The sequence below is a fragment of the Eretmochelys imbricata genome, chromosome 6 (assembly GCF_965152235.1).
Source record: "Eretmochelys imbricata isolate rEreImb1 chromosome 6, rEreImb1.hap1, whole genome shotgun sequence".
NCBI lineage: Eukaryota > Metazoa > Chordata > Testudines > Cheloniidae > Eretmochelys > Eretmochelys imbricata.
The window spans coordinates 82206069-82228993 of record NC_135577.1 but is presented as its reverse complement, the minus strand read 5'-3'; the positions used below and the strand labels follow the sequence as shown (position 1 = coordinate 82228993).

At 39.1% G+C, this 22925-nt stretch overlaps 1 protein-coding gene across 2 annotated transcripts in view; it reads left to right on the top strand.

Annotated features, from left to right (window-relative positions):
• The window catches only part of PRKD1 (protein kinase D1), a 299918-nt gene that overhangs the window by 212285 nt on the left and 64708 nt on the right, over nt 1-22925 (top strand). Inside the window, exons 4-5 of one of the 2 annotated variants that reach the window (XM_077820323.1) lie at nt 1634-1794; nt 9302-9325. In XM_077820323.1, coding sequence (XP_077676449.1) covers nt 1634-1794; nt 9302-9325 — 185 coding nt within the window. The remainder of the gene's footprint in view (nt 1-1633; nt 1795-9301; nt 9326-22925) is intronic. The other variant, XM_077820324.1, reaches the window with a different exon arrangement.

Sequence of the window (22925 nt, the reverse complement as noted above, 5' to 3'; positions counted from 1 at the left end):
CTTATCATACTATAAATCCAGAATTTAGGCCCGGAGGAGGGTGTGACCCAGGAACCTTTTGGTGGCAAAGGGTGCATAGAGTTTTACAGGCATCCCCAAGGTCAGATGGATGCATATTAAGTTTACCAAAAGGTGGCATATGAGCTCTCTACCAAGAGCCAAGAGTCCACTGGTCATCGTAATCATTGCGAAATGTATGTACGGATAATGTTTAAGGAATTATGTATCTGTACTGAAAATTATGTATCTGTACTGAAAATTATTAAGATATGTTAGTTAGGACAGATCAGCTCCTGTCAGGTAGGAAGGAAGAGACACTTTTATGACTCTCTGGCTGGTAATGTGTGTATTGAGTGTTGTCCGCTTCACAATGGAGGCCTAGCTACAGTCTGAGCCATATGCTAATCAAGAGATTGTAAAATTGACAAGAAAAAGGCACACAGGAAAACAACAACCATCAGGGAGGGTCCTGCTTATGAGTAAAGATAATGGTTATGGGAGTATAATTGAGGGTACAGGGAGACACCCTGAATCTTTTACACTGTGGAGGAAAGCTGACAATTTAGCTTGTCTCTCGAATGGAAGATCCCAGCCAAGCCTGGCTGTAATACGTGGGATGGATTTTGGGTGAGCTCTGCCCTATAAGACATGACAGTAACTTGTTAGTTAAGTCTAGGCTCTAGAATGAGTGTTATGATTTTATTTTGTATGTAACCATTTGTTTCCAATATTTCTACTTACTATCTCTCGAACTCTATACTTTGTTAAATAAAAGTTTAATCATTTGTCCTATAAACTTATCTAAGGGCCCTGTGTTAAGTGGAGCTGTGATCTGAGGTGTATGTGGTAAGCTGGGGTGTACTGTTCCTTTGTGAGCAGTGAATCTTTGAAAGCTAAGAGCGTCCAGTGGAGTAGTGGCTGGGCAGAGCTTCCGTATGTTAAGCGGGGAGTGCTTGTGTTGTCTGTGCCGGTGGAGTCAGGAAGCTGACCCACGAAAGGTACAGGCAAGGCTTCCTCACCCTAAAGACAGGTGGAAGCCTCACTCTGTACCCCCAGGAGGCGTCACGGACGGGTTGTCCATGCCTAATCTTTATCTGAGGAAAGGCCTTTCTGTCATGTAAATTTCTCACACCCTGTGCCTAATTCTTTTCTCTGATTTTATACCAGTGTAATTCTATTGACTTCATTAAAGTTGCTCTTGAGCAATACTGGTGAGAGATCAGAGTATAGATATTTGCTGTGATCATTCTCATTTTACCCAGAGCATCTGTGTTCAGCTCCTGTTGGAATGTTGCCAATGACTGACATGAAATTAAATCTTTTTTCCATACCTCCCATGTACTAAGTGTACAGCCACAGTAGTGCCTTCTGCTCATAGATTCTTGGCAAATGAGGGACTAAGACTGAGGTTTGGTCATGGTGGTAACTTTTGGAAGTTTATTGAATTATCTATAGACCATTGAGATTTGCCTTAACACCTTTTTAAACTAGCAAAACTTAAAGCAAAATAGTAATGCTGAATACCAATAGCTTCAGAGAAAATTAGGGTGGCATTTTTGTTCAATATAAAAATACATTTCTACTTTATTCTGAAATAATCTTTAATAGGAAGGCTTCATGTTTTCCTTTTCAGGATGTGGTCTAAACTACCATAAGAGGTGTGCATTTAAAATCCCTAACAACTGCAGCGGTGTACGTAAAAGACGACTCTCAAATGTTTCCTTAACGGGACTCAGCACTATTCGGACAGTATCTGCAGAACTTTCACCTACCACCCCAGATGAGGCCCTTCTGGTATGCAATTATCTAATTACTAAAATAATAAGAGTTGCCAAAACAAATGAACTTTAACATTTTGGGATTTGTTCTTCCTACTAGACACAGTGAGAGAAGGGTATGTAAATTTACCACACAAATTTTACCTTGTTGTAAAAAAGAGCACCTTAACACAACAGGAAGGACCCTGTCTCAGCATATGAATGCATATTTGTCAAACTCTGCTTCCATCATTACCCTAACACAGTAAATAATAATCCATTTTGAAGGATTATGGTATTTGAGGGTCTGGTTGTAGAACTGGCCCATATAAATTAGAATTGATATGACAGATATGTTTACTGCATAATTGAAAAAAAATCTTTCATGTCAAAGCTGCATATGTATTGATTTGTGGTACAGCGAAAAATGGCCTCAGGAGAACACTTGAAATTGGGGCTCATTAAATATCTGAATAACTTCTGCTCTTGGTTTTGTGTGTATGTGTGTGTTCAGACATTTTTCATCTGTGTAGTGCATGAACCACAATGATTCCTACAGAACAAACAACACTTTGACTAGTACTCGGAATAGTTTGCTCTGCAAATCATCCTTTTGTATTTGGTGGTGTTTACATGTGCATCTTGTTTTAGAAAAGCAAAGTACTGGGGTGTGATTTATCAAGGACTCTAATATGCTGCACTCTAACTGTCCCATATAGCTCCTTCTGGCACACTCTCATGCACGTTGACATTAACGTGCCAGCAGGGTCTACATGGGACAATTAGAGCGCTTTACTAATCACGGGTTTCAGAGTAGCAACCGTGTTAGTCTGTATCCGCAAAAAAAAAAGGAGGACTTGTGGCACCTTATAGACTAACGAATTTATTTGAGCATAAGCTTTCGTGAGCTACAGCTCACTTCATCGGATGCATGCAGTGGAAAATACAGTGGAGAGATTTTATATACACAGAGAACATGAAACAATGGGTGTTACTGTAGACACGGTAACTAGAGTGATCAGGTAAGGTGAGCTATTACCAGCAGGAGAGCGGGGTGGGGGGAGGGGAAACCTTTTGTAGTGATAATCAAGGTGGGCCATTTCCAGCAGTTGACAAGAACGTGTGAGGAACAGTTGGTGGGGGGGGGGGAATAAACATGGGGAAATAGTTTTACTTTGTGTAATGACACATCCACTCCCAGACTTCCTGAGGAAACTACAATTCATTGGTGATCTTCCTGAAAACACCATCCTGGCCACTATGGATGTAGAAGCCCCCTACACCAACATTCCACACAAAGATGGACTACAAGCCATCAGGAACACTATCCCCGAAAATGTCACGGCAAACCTGGTGGCTTAACTTTGTGACTTTGTCCTTACCCATAACTATTTCACATTTGGGGACAGTGTATACCTTCAAATCAGCAGCACTGCTATGGGTACCCGCTTGGCCCCACAGTATGCCAACATTTTTATGGCTGACTTAGAACAACGCTTCCTCAGCTCTCGTCCCCTAACACCCCTACTCTACTTGCACTATAAAAGGTTTTTTTTTTCTCTCCTGCTGGTAATAGCTCACCTTACCTGATCACTCTTGTTACAGTGTGTATGGCAACACTCGTTGTTTCATGTTCTCTGTGTATATAAATCTCCCCACTGTATTTTCCACTGCATGCATCTGATGAAGTGAGCTGTAGCTCACGAAAGCTTATGCTCAAATAAATGTGTTAGTCTCTAAGGTGCCACAAGTCCTCCTTTTCTTTTTGCGGATACAGACTAACACGGCTGCTACTCTGAAACCTAGAACAAGTTAGGTTACTATACATTTTTTGTCATGGAGATGAATACACACTGCCATAATTAATATATTTTAATAGCTAAATAAGCTGCAGTGTGCACACAGAAATGAACCTAATAGTAAATGAAAGTTTAAAAACATTTTAATTCAAAAAAGAGGAAAGAATTTATAAGCATATGAGAATAATCATTGTCTTGTTTTGTTTCCAATTAAAATGTTACACTTATTGAACTTGATATACTACAAGAGTGTTATTCAAACAACATAGGCCTAGTGTTACATGCAACACCATCCATGAACCCCAATTATCTACAGATGCCACTAATTATAATAAACCTACTTAGAAATTCAGATGCACATTATGAATACATACATTTTTAAAATAAAAACTTACTTAAAATATTTAATAGAACAACAAAAAGTTGCACATTGTGCTTTTCAAGGTTTATTTTAGAAATGCACACTTACTAATGTCATTACAATATTGATAAAAATGGAATTAAGAGGCAATGTGACACTATTTTAGATTGTTTCCAGAACTGAGGTTAAAAAGGGGAGCTGCCACTTTATGTAAATTTTAAACAGCTTAAAATTGCTGCAGGACTGAGTACTGTCAAAAAAAACACATTGGATTAAAAAGGATAAGATGCTTCTCAGGAACAATATATAAATGTTAATATTTGATTATTATGTAACCCTAGGCTGAATTTTGAATGACATTTATGGAAAGTGCAAGACATTTTTTTTTTACTTCCCTTGATGCATGATTATATCTTGAGAATTTGCTGTTCCTAAAAAATAATCATTACAAATAATTTTGGGAGGAGGATGGGTCAGAGGATTGGTGACAGAATATGGAGCCTTTGTCATTTAGGCCATTTGTCTGTATCCAGCCCAGTTAAGTAATGATTCAGATGATCATCTAATGTCTGGTTGGTGACCTACATATAGTAATTGGGTGTCTTAGTTGCGGGTCTCAAGGCTGCCGTTATTGTATGAGTTCTGAGCATACTGGACTTCGGCTTTCAGAACTGTCATTAAATCACCTTTCTGGAACATTAAATAGATAGTCTGTACTGTAGAATGCTGAACAATCCTATTGATACACTTTGTAAAGTTTAGGGATGTCCGGGGCTTTTGGTTCAGGCCTCTCTATATACATGCTCTGTTAGCTGTACAGCTCAATTTGAAAACTTAAGTTTGTTAGACTTCTAATACTGTGACTGAAGGCCTGCCTGTCTGTTGCTGGACACATGTTCCTTGAATTATTTAAACACCTTTATTAAATGTCATTTTTAAAAAAAATCTTACTTTAAAAAAATCCAGATTGTTACACTGAATTTTAATATGAAGAAATATAGTAGGATTCATAATGAGTGGCAATGCATATATATTAGTAACATTTCTTTTCTTTACAGATCATTAATTTGTACCATGCTATCATTTTCCTACCAAATTATGGTTTAGAATTACATATAGATGGATAAAATAAAAACCTTTAACAAGTAGCAGGTCACATGCTTAAACCTTGAAAAATTAAATAGGTAACTTTCTGATTTTTCTTTTCTTCCAGAGGTAAAAATTTGCATGAAGAAAATGCTCCTCATTTAGGGCCAAATTCTCAAAAGTGACCTCTAAAATTGTACCAATTGTTTTTGCAAGAATAGTTTTTCTCATGCTTGTTTTGTATACATATTTGGTTTCATCCAAGAGTTCTGAAGGAACTCAAAAGAGAAATTGCAGAACTACTAACTGTAGTTTGTAACCTATCATTTAAATCAGCTTCTGTACCAGATGACTGGAGGATAGCTAATGTGACGCCAATTTTTAAAAAGGGCTCCAGAGGCGATCCTGGCAATTACGGGCCTGTATGCCTGACTTCAGTACCAGGCAAACTGGTTGAAACTATAATAAAGAACAATATTGTCAGACATGTAGATGAACATAATTTATTGAGGAAGTATCACCATGGTTTTAGTAAGGGGAAATCATGCCTCACTAATCTACTAGAATTCTTTGAGGGGGTCAACAAGCATGTGGACCAAGGGGATCCAGTGGATATAGTGTACTTAGATTTTCAGAAAGCCTTTGACAAGGTCCCTCGCCAAAGGCTCTTACACAAAGTAAGCTACACAGGACAAGAGGGAAGGTACTCTCATGGATTGGTAACTGGTTAAAAGATAGGAAACAAAGGGTAGATATAAATGGTCAGTTTTCAGACTGGAGAGATAAATAGTGGTGTCCCCCAGGGGTCTGTTCTGGGACCAGTCCTATTCAACATATTCATAAATGATCTGGAAAAAGGAGTAAACAGTAAAGTGGCAAAATTTGCAGATGATACAAAATTACTAATGACAGTTAAGACTCAGGCAGACTGAGAAGAGCTACAAAAGGATCTCTCAAAACTGGGTGACTGGGTAATACAATGGCAGATGAAATTCAATGTTGATAAATGCAAAGTAATGCACATTGGAAAGCATAATCCCAACTATACATATAAAATGATGGGGTCTAAATTAGCTGTTACCACTCAAGAAAGAGATCTTAGAGTCATTATGGATAGTTCTCTGAAAACATCCATTCAATGTGCAGCGGCAGTCAAAAAACCCAACAGAATTCTGGGAATAATTAAAAATGGGACAGAAAATAGGACAGAAAATATTGTGTTGCCTTTATATAAATCCATGGTACGCCCACATCTTGAATACTGTGTGCAGATGTGATCGCCCCATCTCAAAAAAGATATATTGCAATTGGACAAGGTTCAGAAAAGGGCAACAAAACGATTAGGGGTATGGAACGGCTTCAGTTTGAGAAGAGATTAATAAGACTGGGACTTTTCAGCTTGGAAAAGAGACACGATGGGGAGATATGCTTAAGGTCTATAAAATCATGACTGGTGTAGAGAAAGTAGATAAGGAAGTGTTGTTTACTACTTCTCATAACACAAGAACTAGGGGTCACCAAATGAAATTAATAGGCAGCAGGTTTAAAACAAACAAAAGGAAGTATTTCTTCACCCAATGCACAGTCAACCTATGGAACTCTTTGCCAGAGGATGTTTTGAAGGCCAAGACCATAACAGGGCTCAAAAAAGAACTAGATAAATTCATGGAGGATAGGTCCATCAATAGCTACTAGCCAGGATGGACAGGAATGGTGTCCCTAGCCTCTGTTTGCCAGAAGCTGGGAATGAGCGACAGGAGAGGGATCACTTGATGATTACCTGTTCTGTTCATTCCCTGTGGGGCACCTGGCACTGGCCACTGTCGGAAGACAGTATACTGGGCTAGATGGACTTTTTGTCTGACCCAGTAGGTGCCATTCTTATGTTCTTATGTAGCACTCTTCATTCTAATCTCTCCTTCGGACTCTCTCTTTCTGCAGTGCTCACTTAAAGCCAATTTTTTGTTGTAATTTATATTGTGATAGCAGTTAAATGCCCCAACTAAAGATCTGCCTTGGTCAATCCAGAGTCAGACCAAACTTAGCCAACCTGAACCCAACCTGAGAGTTCTAGTCACTTTCAGACCAAGCCTGTCCCAAACCTGACACTTCCCCACAAACTTGTGTCAGCATTGCCATCTCGTCCTTAGCACTCAGCTTGGTGAGGGTTTCATGCAAGCTTAGGCCCATGATTCATCTCTGGCTGCCTCGTGTCCATGGGGTTCATGCAGCAGTGGCTATGTGACCTGCTCCTGCAGGCCGCCATTACCTCGTTGCACCGTGCATGCTGCCAAGTGAGAGACACTACAACTTGTCAGCACACTCACGCCACAGTGCACACAGATCTCTTTAAGGTGGTGCTGGACGCACACAGCCACCGCTACATCAATCCCATGGACAGGAGGAAGTGATCAGAGATGACCTCACCTGACCCAAGCCTGAGAGGGGTTAGGTGGTTTTCAGATCCAGCCTGACCCAGATCCATTGGTTTTGAGACAGGTTGCAAGGATCTAGTCTTAATTTGGACAGGGTCCAATTGCATTAGGTGCTGTACATACAAAAGGAAGACATCGTCCCTGTCCCAGAGAACTTAAAATTCATCATCATCATCACCATATTCAGTCGAACGACTAACCTCGAGCTGTAACTTCTATGTAACCTTTCTCCTTCCAGTCTGTCTCCCTCATTTGTTTCTTCGCTATTCTTGTTTTGTTGCATCTTAGATGTCATTGTAAGATGCTGCAAGACAGGCACCATGGTTTTTTTTTTCTCTCTGTTTGCTCTGTTCTATGGGCATAGAACATTTATGGGCACTAAAAATAATAAGTTGAATCATCTGAACACAAAAAAAATCAGGTAGCTAGATATCTAATAGAGATATAAAAAGTCTCATTTTTGTGTGCCCGGATTTAAGCATTAAAAATGCATGCATAAAACTTGTGTATGCAAAATGATGACTGCAGTTTTAAAGAAAATGTGAAGATGCTGTATTAAGAAGCCATGTTTTCACAGAACATTCAACCTTGCCTCTAATTCTGCTCTCTCTATCCATTGTGGGTGTGCAGACACACCGAATCTAATACATTTCTCATAAGTCTTCTCTCCAGCTCTTCCTCCTCTTGTTAGTCTCTATAAAAGAGTGTGACAGCTTTCTTACTGAGCTGATTTTTTGGGTGTGTTCAGATTTTTTGGGTGTGTTCAAGTTCTGCTTGCTTTAGTGACTAAAAGAAATGTTAACTACTTTTTACTCCGGTTTACCCTGCAGACCCAACACAGCTGACAGTGAGTAAGTTAGAGTCTACTCCTGGAAATGTACCAAAGCCAGAGTTGTTCACAAAGTTACGAAGTCAGACTTTTGTGTGAACCAGAAAGAACCCAGCATTAGTTTGAGACACTTAAGATTAGGCTATGTCTACCCTTCTCTGTTCGGACTACAGGGGCATGAATAACAATGCGCACCAAAGTGCTGCTCTGTAACTCCCCTGTATGGACACTGCATGCATGTATTAAAAGGTTCCTAGATTGCATTAATATCGTCCTGTTTGAAGAGGACCACATTAACGCAAACTATGAACCTTTTAGTTTGTGCCCTCAGCCTCCACACAGGGCAGTTACAATTCAGCACTTTGGTGTGCACTGCTATTCATGCCCTTGTAGTTCAAACTACAAGGGAGTGTAGACAAGCCATTGGTTTGGAGGGCAGGCAGTTGTGCAAAAAAATCTCTTTACTTTCAACATGCGTAATTGACAAGGAAGTCTTTGAGAGACAATAATCATGAAATGCCAGAATGATGTTTTAATTTTCCTTGTACCATCACACTTGAAACTTGTTTATAGTGCTGTAAATGTATATTTGTTTATGGATCTCTGAGAAAACTTTAACTTTCCACTTTATGAGCATAAATATCATCTGCATACATAAATCATCCAGTAAAGCATCTAAATTATTTCATTTGAGCTCATAATTGATTATGGGTCTACATTTAAAGGATGTTTTTAAAAAAATCTAGCTCCATCCAGAATTCTAAAGTTTTGACAGTGATTTTTTTTTCATTCTCAACTTAGTAATAGTATGCTGCTTATTCAACAGAAATTTTAATAATCTGAAGATCAAAGAGTAGGTTACATAATCTAGTAGCTCTATCTGAATACCTAATCAATTTTTATGTTCTACTGCATAGTAGCCCCTCAATGTAAAATGATAAAATATTCATACTTCGTTCAAAAGTAACATTGTTTTCTTTTCTTTTTTTTCCTACTTTGTTCTGCTTTTTCCTCTTTCCAACTTGCTGTCTCAGTCTCCTTTCAGCCCTGGCTATGAGGTATGTACTAAATTTACTACATTGTCTCTCATAATATCAAGAACAGATGTCAGAGTAACAGCCGTGTTAGTCTGTATCCGCAAAAAGAAGAGGAGTACTTGTGGCACCTTAGAGACTAACAAATTGATTTGAGCATAAGCTTTCGTGAGCTACAGCTCACTTCATCGGATGCATGCAGTGGAAAATACAGTGGGGAGATTTTATGTACACAGAGAACATGAAACAATGGGTGTTACCATACACACTGCAACAAGAGTTCTTGTCAACTGCTGGAAATGGCCCACCTTGATTATCACTACAAAAGAATTTTTTTCTCTCCTGCTGGTAATAGCTCACCTTACCTGATCACTCTTGTTACAGTGTCTATGGTAACACCCATTGTTTCATGTTCTCTGTGTATATTAAATCTCCCCACTGTATTTTCCACTGCATTTATCCGATGAAGTGAGCTGTAGCTCACGAAAGTATATGCTCAAATAAATTTGTTTGTCTCTAAGGTGCCACAAGTACTCCTTTTCTTTTTAAGAGCAGATGTATTAGAAGTTCAGCATCTTCTATTTTATATCCCTGATGTTAATATTAAGACACACATGGATTAATTCAGATTTGTATGTCATGTTCTTCAAAATTCAGAGGTGTTTAGCTCCAAAGTTTTGATTTGTCCTTGAGAGAGAGAATGACCAGCCACACAATTAAAAAGTACATTCAGATTCCAAAATGCACATCCACCAGAGTTAGGAATTTCAAAGCTTACTGCTTGTTCTTTGTTATATTTATAGTAAACAAATACCACTAATTAAACATACAACTAAATAGCCTTTAACTCTTAAATTTGGTTCTGCTATGAAAAGAGGTGATGTAAAATTGTCACCTTTATTGTTTATGAGGTCATTCAAGCATAAATGAACACATGATTTGGACTGTAGAATCTTTATTACCAGTGATGATGTATGGTGAGGAAAACCCAGCTTCACTTTCAGATATCTGGGAATTTTCAGGGCTGGCAGTGTTTTAAAAAACGGTTTTACTTCTGCAGTGCACAGACTTCATCTGGAAAAAACTCAGTAACAATAAACACTAAAGCCCTATGTAATATAATAGAAGAGTATATAAATCCTAATTTTCATAAGGAGAACACATTTCTATTTTTGTAATGGAGACTGCATGTCAAAGGTACTGTCTCTGGAAGAATCCATGTTGAAACCCAGAGAAGTTTGTGTAATGTTGTACACTGCCAAAGTATTTGAAATGGTGAAAATTTGGCATCTTTCCCTTTGTAACCTCTGTCTGAGATGCACCCATGGAGGAAGAGCAGGCTTTGAAAACTTCCTCATTGTTGGTAGGAAAGAAAGAATTATTGATTAACAGGCGTACAGAGTGTATTAAAATGCTCAGCTGAAGATTATATCAAGACTAGTAGGCCAGTCTATTAGAAACCATGTCTCTGTCTGAAAAAAAAAATCTGTTTTTTTTTTAATTCTATAGCATGTACTACAACCAATTAACCCCAAAAGTATCCACCCACAGAGTAGTATGATGCAAATGGATACATAGGGAAATGTTTTTGTAATGCATAGCATCATCTTTATTATAGATGTGTGCAATAGTTGAAATGCAAGCAATTAGGGATTATACTTGGTAGTCTACGTAAATCATGAGTTATTTGTTTAGAAAATTCATGACTGTGTAAATGGCAAAGTATTAAATTTCACAGAGTTCACATGGAGTGAATTTTACAAGTAAATTTAGTCAATTTCAAGGACAGAATGAATTTTACAAGTAACATTTAGTCCTTGAAATTTGTCACTTTGCAGGGCAACTGCACCAGTATTCCCCCTGTAAGGGCCACTCAAGGCACCTGCTCTCAGGCTTCCGGCTCCTCAGTTGTTGCCTCTCTTAGGTGGAGACCCGCATCTCTCTCCTTCCTGACTAGAGTTTTTTCTAGGCTAGACAGTTCCCTGCCTACACTGTGAGTTCCCCAGCAAGTCAAACTGCCTAAGCAGACTGCTTTGCTTTCTCTTCAGAGGCTATAAACAGCATAATTGCACACAGTTATAACTTACCACACTGCTCTTTCCAAGCATTTATTCTTAAGATGAAAGCATTACAGAGAAAACATTAAAACAATAAAAGAACCTACACTCATGCTAATAAGCTTACCAGAGATCACCCCCCAACTTCAGCAAAGTCTCTGGTAGGAGTCAGTCCTTCAAGCCCCACACAGGGGTTTTCCTGTGGTTACAAGTTCATAACAGCTTTCGCTCAGCACAAGAACACTTGTGAATCTGTCAGTCACTCCTTTATATGGTTTGGCCTCTGATCTTGTTTTCATGAACCAGGTGATAAGCAGACAAGGACCCATCTCAAGGCAGAGCTTCAAAAAGCTGATTTCTTGCATAACTGGAGGAGGTACATTTGCACACACCTTGCCCTAGAGATTTCCTGGGAAACCCACTTAACTTTAAAAGTTCATTCTTGTCTGACACATTGTTTCAAATAGTCCTCTGAAGCTTATAACACTTCCCAGGGTTTACATTACTCATGTCTCTTTCCTTCACCCCACGAGATGTTATATACAATCCCACAATAATACATAAACATTTGCATTTTTAATACAGTGAACTCCTAAGATACTTAAACTTAATTCAGGAAGGTTTAACTTAATTCAGTAAGTTTGGTTCAAGAAATTACAGGAAATTGCCATATCTGTCACAAAATTGACTAAAGTTACTTGTAAAATTCATTCTGACTTGAAATTGACTAGCTAAGGTAATTTTTTTGTATTAAAGACTGCATTGTAGACATTTTCTTTTTAAAAATAATATTTAAAAGTTCATGGTTTGGGGGCATTTTCACGATTCCTGTGCCCTCTATGAAATCATGATTTACACACAGGCCATAATTATACTGCATGTTTAGCATTTTAAAATGCTTTTGAAACAAGATGAGAAATAGATTTCACTTTTGGGAAGACAAACTAAGCTAACCATTTCCTTGGTAAAAACAGTATCTTTGAATTTGCACATTCAAATATATTGTTATATTTGAATTTGCATTCAAATATATTGTTATATGAAATAGAGGATAATAGTGTACATATTAGAATGTTGGTTTTGGATATGTTTCTAAAATGCTGATAAGTTTTGTCCATTGCTTTATAAGAGGCAGGTACAGTTGTTAAAACAGATTAATTATGGAGGCCTTTGTTGTGATTCCATAGATAAGGCTAAATTCAGGGTTTTTTTACTTTAAGTGGGGGTTAATAGAATTGTAGGACTGGAAGAGTCCTTGACAGGTCATCTAGTCCAGTCCCCTGCACTCATGACCAGACTAAGTATTATCTAGACCATCCCTGATGGTTTGACATTAGGAAAAACTTTCTAACTTAAACTGCCCATTCTGCCATTTAAGCCCATTGCTTCTTGTCCTATCCTCAGAGGTTAAGGGGAACAATTTACTTCTCTCCTCCTTGTAACAACCTTTTATGTATTTTAAAATTATGTCCCCTCTCAGTCTTCTCTTCTCCAGACTAAACAATCTTTCAATCTTCCCTCATATGTCATGTTTTCTAGACTTTTAATCATTTTTGTTGCTCTTCTCTGGACTTTCTCCAGTTTGTCCACTTCTTTCCTGAAATGTGGCTCCCAGAACTGGACACAATACTCTAGTTGAGGCCTAATCAGCACGGAGTAGAGCAGAAGAATTACTTCTCGTGTCTTGCTTACAACACTCTTGCTAATACATCCCAGAATTATGTTTGCTTTTTTTGAAACAGTGTACACTGTTGACTCATATTTAGCTTGTGATCCACTGTGACTCCCAGATCCTTTCCGCAGTACTCCTTCCTAGGCAGTCATTTCCAGTTTCGTATGTGTGCAGATTTGATCGTTCCTTCCTAAGCAGAGTACTTTGCATTTGTCCTTTTTGAATTTCATCCTATTTTCTTCAGACCATTTCTCCAGTTTTTCCAGATCATTTTGAATTGTAATCCTATCCTCCAAAGCACTTACAAATCCATCCACCCCCAGCTTGTTATCATCTCCAAACTTTATAAATGTCCTCTCTGTGTTTTTATCTAAATCATTGATGAAGATATTGAACAGAACCAGACCCAGAACTGATCCCTGTGGGACCCCACTCATTATGCCCTTCCAGCATGACTGTGAACCATTGATAACTATTCTCTGGGAATGGTTTCCAACCAGTTATGCATCCACCATATAGTAGCTCCATCTAGGTTGTATTTCCCTATTTTGTTTATGAGAAGGTTTTGCGAGACCGTATCAAAGCCTTACTAAAGTCAAGATATACCACATCTACTGCTTCCCCCCCATCTACAAGACTTGTTACCCTGTCAAAGAAAGTTCTCTCTCATTCATCCTCTTTATTGTTAGATTAATATAGTGTATACATCCCAGTTTTACAACACATGCTCTTGGAGTATAGAATTAACTAACTGGCAATTAACTGATTAATCTGTTACTTAGTTTGAGTTAAAATAAGGGCTGTCAAGCGATTAAAAAAAATTAATTGTGATTAATCGCACTGCTAAACAATAATAGAATACCATTTATTTAAATATTTTTGAATTTTTCTACATTTTCAAGTAAATTGATTTCAATTACAACACAATACAAAGTGTACAGTGCTTACTTTATATTTATTTTTGATTACAAGGTTTTGCACTGTAAAAAAACAAAAGAAATAGTATTTTTCAATTCACCTAATACAAGTAAGAAAGTTGAACTTACAAATGTAGAATTATGTAAAAAAAACTGCATTCAAAAATAAAACAATGTAAAATTTTAGACCCTGCAAGTCCACTCAGTCCTACTTCTTGTTCAGCCAATCACTCAGACAAACAAGTTAGTTTACATTTGCAAGAGATAATGCTGCCCACTTCTTGTTTCAAGTGTCTCCTGAAAGTGAGAACAGGCATTTGCATAGCACTTTTGTAGCCCGTGTCACAAGATTTTTACATGCCAGATGCGCTAAAGATTCATATGTCCCTTCATGCTTCAGCCACCATTTCAGGGGATATGCATCTATGCTGATGATGGGTTCTGCTCGATAACAATCCAAAGCAGTGCAGACCAACATGTTCATTTTCATTATCTGAGTCAGATGTCACCAGCAGAAGGTTGAGTTTCTTTTTTGGTGGTTTGGATTCTATAGTTTCCGCATTGGAGTGTTGCTCTTTTCAGACATCTGAAAGCATGCTCCACACCTCGTCCCTCTCAGATTTTGGAAGGCACTTCAGATTCTTAAACCTTGGTTTGAGTGCTGTAGCTATCTTTAGAAATCTCACATGGGTACCTTCTTTGTGTTTCGTCAAATCTGCAGTGAAAGTGTTCTTAAAATGAACAACATGTGCTGGGTCATCATCTGAGACTGCTATAACATGAAAGTTGGGCATTTAAGAAATTTAGTATTGTTATCTCACTTGTTTTGGCATGAATGATCTTAACTGAATATAACAGACCATTCTGAATTATTAGTTAAAATGCCTTCAAATGTTGTGGTTTTGCTACATTTGAAAAACTTTATGTTTATGTTAAACTTTATGTTTAAGAAGCTTACAAGAAGTGGAAGGTTGGACATATGACCAGGGAAGAGTATAAAAATATTGCTCGGGCATGTAGGAATGATATCAGGAGGGCCAAATCGCACCTGGAGCTGCAGCTAGCAAGAGATGTTAAGAGTAACAAGAAGGGTTTCTTCAGGTATGTTGGCAACAAGAAGAAAGCCAAGGAAAGTGTGGGCCCCTTACTGAATGAGGGAGGCAACCTAGTGACAGAGGATGTGGAAAAAGCTAATGTACTCAATGCTTTTTTTGCCTCTGTTTTCACTAACAAGGTCAGCTCCCAGACTGCTGCGCTGGGCATCACAAAATGGGGAAGAGATGGCCAGCCCTCTGTGGAGATAGAGGTGGTTAGGGATTATTTAGAAAAGCTGGACGTGCACAAGTCCATGGGGCCGGACGAGTTGCATCCGAGAGTGCTAAAGGAACTGGTGGCTGTGATTGCAGAGCCATTGGCCATTATCTTTGAAAACTCGTGGCGAACCGGGGAAGTCCCAGATGACTGGAAAAAGGCTAATGTAGTGCCAATCTTTAAAAAAGGGAAGAAGGAGGATCCTGGGAACTACAGGCCAGTCAGCCTCACCTCAGTCCCCGGAAAAATCATGGAGCAGGTCCTCAAGGAATCAATCCTGAAGCACTTGCATGAGAGGAAAGTGATCAGGAACAGCCAGCATGGATTCACCAAGGGAAGGTCATGCCTGACTAATCTAATCGCCTTTTATGATGAGATTACTGGTTCTGTGGATGAAGGGAAAGCAGTGGATGTATTGTTTCTTGACTTTAGCAAAGCTTTTGACACGGTCTCCCACAGTGTTCTTGTCAGCAAGTTAAGGAAGTATGGGCTGGATGAATGCACTATAAGGTGGGTAGAAAGCTGGCTAGATTGTCGGGCTCAACGGGTAGTGATCAATGGCTCCATGTCTAGTTGGCAGCCGGTATCAAGTGGAGTGCCCCAAGGGTCGGTCCTGGGGCCGGTTTTGTTCAATATCTTCATAAATGATCTGGAGGATGGTGTGGATAGCACTGTCAGCAAATTTGTGGATGATACTAAACTGGGAGGAGTGGTAGATACGCTGGAGGGGAGGGATAGGATACAGAAGGACCTAGACAAATTGGAGGATTGGGCCAAAAGAAATCTGATGAGGTTCAATAAGGATAAGTGCAGGGTCCTGCACTTAGGACGGAAGAACCCAATGCACAGCTACAGACTAGGGACCGAATGGCTAGGCAGCAGTTCTGCGGAAAAGGACCTAGGGGTGACAGTGGACGAGAAGCTGGATATGAGTCAGCAGTGTGCCCTTGTTGCCAAGAAGGCCAATGGCATTTTGGGATGTATAAGTAGGGGCATAGCGAGCAGATCGAGGGACGTGATCGTTCCCCTCTATTCGACATTGGTAATGCCTCATCTGGAGTACTGTGTCCAGTTTTGGGCCCCACACTACAAGAAGGATGTGGATAAATTGGAGAGAGTCCAGCGACGGGCAACAAAAATGATTAGGGGTCTGGAACACATGACTTATGAGGAGAGGCTGAGGGAGCTGGGATTGTTTAGCCTGCAGAAGAGAAGAATGAGGGGGGATTTGATAGCTGCTTTCAACTACCTGAAAGGGGGTTCCAAAGAGGATGACTCTAGACTGTTCTCAATGGTAGCAGATGACAGAATGAGGAGTAATGGTCTCAAGTTGCAGTGGGGGAGGTTTAGATTGGATATTAGGAAAACTTTTTCACTAAGAGGGTGGTGAAACACTGGAATGCGTTACCTAGGGAGGTGGTAGAATCTCTTTCCTTAGAGGTTTTTAAGGTCAGGCTTGACAAAGCCCTGGCTGGGATGATTTAACTGGGAATTGGTCCTGCTTCGAGCAGGGGGTTGGACTAGATGACCTTCTGGGGTCCCTTCCAACCCTGATATTCTATGATTCTATGTTGCAACTAAGCTAATGATTGTTTTATCTAATTATTATTAATTATTATTATTATTATCATCATCTAGACCCTAGATGGGTCAGATAAATAGATCAGGTCACTGTTGTGATATTAGCGGTAACTCAATCAATCATTCCTTTCTTTCTAGCTAATTTGTGTGTTGCAGTTCTCTTGGTTGAAATTCATAAGCTGAATGAGGAGGATTGTACATATGTATCAAGGGCTCATTGGTAGAATACTAGGCTCCATCTGTCACTGCTTTTAAGGGTTTGGTGTCTACATGCTAGCTCCTGTGTTTTTCATTATTGGAAAATCCTGCTCCAGTGGACAGGATCAGGTTAATTAAAATGGGACTCCTAATGGATAAAGTGAACCCCTCCCTTGGAGGATGGAGACTTCAGTTGGCTACTGCCTTCTTTCATATTCCAGTTCTCTGCCCCTTCTCCCTGTCATCCTTCCACATTCCCCCTACATTCCTTCCCCCTCTGTGCCGCTCCTGCCCTGTCTGCCTTTTGGCTTTGATAGAAATTCACAAAATAATTTTTTTTAAAAAAAATCTATATCTTTACAACTATGACAGTCAAATTCCAGAGTTTCTTATCCTAAAAGTTTACTTGGTAAGTTTGCCTAGACATTTTTTAAAAAAATAATTAAAATGTAAAATATATATCCCAAAACAACTAAACCAATAAGTCAGTTGCAAAGTAAGAGCCAGATTCATCAGTACTTTCTGTACTCTTTGGCTACTTTGTGCTGTTGTAGAGCACTGCAAAGCTCAAAGTGAATCTGGCTGTAATTGTTAAACATAAAAATATGATTTAAGGTTGAGTCTACATCTCTTCAACTCATTATAGATATCAAATGGTAGCAGTCTCTTTGGGTCTCTTGTTTAGTATTTATATATACATTTTTGAATATTTTTCAAATAATTCCCAGACATAAAAGAGTTAAACTGGAAGCTAGGGTTGAGAGTTTATATCAGTAACTTGAGAGTAATAAATAAACAAACACTCTAATTGTTGCTCAAACAGGCATGACAAACCCAGGAAATTCAGAGTTAAGGTTGCACTTAAAAGAAATTGAAATATGTTAAGATATAGAAAGCACATTTCAAAGTAAGGGTCAGACAATAATGGGTAGTGCACTGTGTAGATGCTATACATTACCTATAGTAGGAATTGATTCTCTTTGGGTTGAAAGGGGTATATTTAAATTGTTGGAAGTCAAGTAATCTTATTTTAAAAATTACTAAAAATATTTTGTTTATAGAAAGAAGTGGTAGGCCAGCTCTTACAAATTGTTTCTCTTACTGCCATCTCAGGGGTGTGACTCCCACTATTTAGTCAAAGGGGTTCTTTTACACACCTAGGAGATGCCATAATTGAGACTAAGGAAAATAATTGCAATTATTAACCATAGCTAATTTATTATTAAAGAAAGAAAAAGAAAACATTAAACAAACCACACAAATGACAGAACACAAATGATAAATTTCTTACTTCCATTACAATCTGTTTTGTATGTCTCTCTGTGGAGAGCTTTTAACACAGATTACTTCCTTGAGAGTGAGCCTGCCTTTGGTGAGGCACTTGTCTCTGGGTAATTTGAGACCAAGGTCTATTATTTCTCCCAAATTATTGTGAATCCATTCTTAGTATCTTATTAGAAACTTAAAACTGTTTATTGTTGGGCAAAAGAATTTGTTTAAGGGCGGGAAGATCCTGTTGGTTTTTTATAAATAACTAGCTAGTTTACTGTTGGGCAAAGTCAGTAATCTTAACTAAAACTATGAAATTGAAGAAAATATTTAAAATCAGTTACTTAGAATAAGCCATACAATGTGGTGTATTGAGACAGGCCAATTATGAATATTAAAAAGCTTAAATACAATTAAATCCAACTATTTCTCTATTTACCAATGTTTGCCCCTGTCTTCTCTCCAGGAATACCTGGTTTAACTATTTGGTGATTAATAAACTGTTAGTTTTTTAAGTTGCAGCAGCAATTTCATATCCCAGTAAAATCATTACAAGAGTTTAAATCTAATCCCTTTGTGCCATGTCTTAGTTAACTGTTAGTTAACTGTCTCATCAATCCATGTTGAAGTCTTGAGGAGGTTTTCCTGGGGTTGGCTTACTCTTGAGTAAGCATTTCACAAAAGTGTGTGCCATTTACACATTTAAGAAGTACATAAAAGTTTTGCAACATTTCCAACTACATATACTTTTCCTGACGTTTTAAAAGTTTAAAAGTGGGCTTGGCGGGGCTCACTTTACTCCTAGATTTATTGTTCTGACAACACATTCTACCTTTCTTTTTACAATTAGGTCTTTTCCTAAGACATGAATGTTTTACTTGGTTTGTCTTTTTAACGCAAGCTTCTTAGAGTTACAATTTGTTTGTTATAGCAATTAAATGTCTATTAAATATTTTGCACAAAGCTCAAATTTCAATAACCAATTAATCTTTTAAACATATCACAAAGAAAATAATATAAAGTTAAAGCATGGTAAAGTTTAAAATGCAACTTTTCTGAGTCACTTTTAAGGGCCATAAAGGATTAGGGAGGGTTTATCTTCCTGACATTTGCTTGTTCTTAGGAGATAGAAGCAGAAATCTTCTGGAATTTCTTTGATTAGCGTTAACATTTTGTAACATAACTAGCTAAATATAATATGTATTGTTATATTTTCAAGCATCTTATAGATAACATACTTGTAGCTATGTCTTAATATTCACCACAGAGGCAAAACAAGTAACAACCTAATAAAATAAGTTATAATAATTTTATTACTATCACTTTTGCATTAATATTGAGATCTTCCTCCTTCCCTAAGGCCATTTTACAGTGCTCTGGTAGAGCAAAGGAGCCTCATGCGATATCTCTGTACTGCAATCATGGGATGTGATGTAGACATAACCATGTAGACATAATCATCAGGTGTGATGTAGCCTTGAGTAGACATAACCAGGCTAGCTTTAATATAGCAGTGAAGCAGTGAAGTTCTACATACTAGCAGTGAAGTTCTAGCAGCATGCGCTTCAGTGAAGGCTAGCCCCACAAGTAATTACCCAAGGTTGTGAGCGGGCTTGTACAACCCATGCTGATGTGTGTGCTGCCAAAGCATCACTGCTCTGGGACCCAGCTAGATTAAAGCTAGCTCTGCTAGGTCTACTCAACCTACAGTCAAACCCCATAATTGCAGTACAGACATAGCCAAAGGAAGAGTGACACTTTACGCTTCCATAGTGGTTATGTATAAATGAGAATCAGCCAGTTGGCATGACTGTAAAATAATATAGCAACATGATACAGGAAAGCAAAGAAATTGCACATAGCAGTTTTCTTGTTTTGCATATTGTCTCAATTAAAATGTTCAACTCCAGCTGAGAAAACTTTGGGGAGATTTGGCATTAAAGACTCTATGCATAACTCTATGCAGTTCCAGCTAAACCTGCCTGGATTTAGTTTTACTACTCTGGCTATTCTTGTTCTGTTTAAAGATGTAACAAAACGTTGACATGTAGGTAGGATAATATAGAAAAATATAGTGCATCTTAGGGTAAATATGGGAACCTTTGCAGGTTTCATGACTATTTACGTTGTTAAAATAGATTGAGACATGGTATGAAGCTAACATTTAGTTACTCTACAAATTGTTTTGGCACAAGCTCTGTGAGAATATAATGCTATAATGTTCTGTTATTTCCCTTATTTGTACTGAGTCATTTTTTAATTAAAACAAGCTTTGTGATTTTAAAATAAAAAATCTAATCTTTTACTGTCTGCTTTCCTATAAAATGACTCATTTAATTACTTTTAATTCATAAAAGCCAAAATGCCATAAGGTACCTGTAGTGGGGTGGCTGCCCCATTCCTGGAGAACAGGGTGAAAAGCAGCCAAGCCAGGCTGATTGCGGAAGCAGCCACAGCTGGGGCCATGCCAGTCAGGGCCCAGCTGGCCCTGATAAAACGGCTGTGGGGCCAGGAAACAGAGGAATCTCTCTCCAGCCCTGAAGGGAGAAGGGCTAGTTGCCTAAGAGGAAGGCACCTGAACTTTAGCAAAGCTTTTGACACGGTCTCCCACAGTATTCTTGTCAGCAAGTTAAGGAAGTATGGGCTGGATGAATGCACCATAAGGTGGGTAGAAAGCTGGCTAGATTGTCGGGCTCAACGGGTAGTGATCAATGGCTCCATGTCTAGTTGGCAACCGGTGTCAAGTGGAGTGCCCCAGGGGTCGGTCCTGGGGCCGGTTTTGTTCAATATCTTCATAAATGATCTGGAGGATGGTGTGGATTGCACTCTCAGCAAATTTGCAGATGATACTAAACTGGGAGGAGTGGTAGATACGCTGGAGGGAAGGGATAGGATACAGAGGGACCTAGACAAATTGGAGGATTGGGCCAATAGAAATGTGATGAGGTTCAATAAGGATAAGTGCAGGGTCCTGCACTTAGGACGGAAGAACCCAATGCACAGCTACAGACTAGGGACCGAATGGCTAGGCAGCAGTTCTGCGGAAAAGGACCTGGGGTGACAGTGGACGAGAAGCTGGATATGAGTCAGCAGTGTGCCCTTGTTGCCAAGAAGGCCAGTGGCATTTTGGGATGTATAAGTAGGGGCATAGCGAGCAAATCGAGGGACGTGATCATTCCCCTCTATTCGACATTGGTGAGGCCTCATCTGGAGTACTGTGTCCAGTTTTGGGCCCCACACTACAAGAAGGATGTGGATAAATTGGAGAGAGTCCAGCGAAGGGCAACAAAAATGATTAGGGGTCTGGAACACATGACTTATGAGGAGAGGCTCAGGGAACTGGGATTGTTTAGCCTGCAGAAGAGAAGAATGAGGGGGGATTTGATAGCTGCTTTCAACTACCTGAGAGGTGGTTCCAGAGAGGATGGTTCTAGACTATTCTCAGTGGTAAAAGAGGACAGGACAAGGAGTAATGGTCTCAAGTTGCAGTGGGGGAGGTTTAGGTTGGATATTAGGAAAAACTTTTTCACTAGGAGGGTGGTGAAACACTGGAATGCGTTACCTAGGGAGGTGGTAGAATCTCCTTCCTTAGAAGTTTTTAAGGTCAGGCTTGACAAAGCCCTGGCTGGGATGATTTAATTGGGGATTGGTCCTGCTTTGAGCAGGGGGTTGGACTAGATGACCTCCTGAGATCCCTTCCAACCCTGATATTCTATGATTCTATGATTCTATGAAGTGGAGCAGTGCTGGGAAATAGGGCAAGGGAGCTCGGGAGCTCCAGCCTGGTAAAACCCCACGCTGCAGGCCTTGTTGAAGGCCTACAGAGGTATTGGGTCTGCAGGGGTACAGCCCGGGGTTAGGCAAAGGCAGCAGGTCCTAACCCCTTGCCAGTGATGAGTGGCCATTACAGACTGCAGTCTACCCCAGTGAGTATGGGCTAGATGATGATTGGCAGTAGCTATTGAGGCAAAGTGAGTTTAGAAGGTTGGGGGTTGCCCTGGGAGGAGAGACCCAGATTGTGGGGGTACTGCTGGGGCAGAACCCAGAGGCAAAGGGCTCTGGGGTCTGGGAGGGACATGGGGCCAGTGGCAGGCAAGACACCGGCCTGCAGAGGGCGCTCCATGTGCTGGAAAAGATCTAATTCTGAAGACAACCAGCAGGAGGTGCTGCACTGATGAGTCTCGCTTTGCTACAGTACCAGAATACAAGACTGCTTTATCTGCGCATTAGTGATATGAATTACAGTATGGTACATTTTAGCTTAGAAAGGAATGTATTTTTATTGCTCTTGAATAAATATGAAAAGCAGTGCACCCATTAATGAATGACAATCCTTAATGCTAAATAATTAATTTATTTAATGAACATGGTGATTCAAACCGAATTAGAGGGTAAATTTTTAATTTAAATCTGTCACATTTGCTACATGAGACAAATTCTCTAACACTTAAAATATAAACTAAATAATTGTAAAACATTTAAGGTGTCATCACAAATAACTTTAAATCAAAAAAGTTTTTAAGCTAAAATTTTATGTCTTCATATGACTATTTTTGTTACCTATATTAAAGGGTCATCATAGGTAGAGTTAGAGAAGACCTATATGATAAAGTCCATCC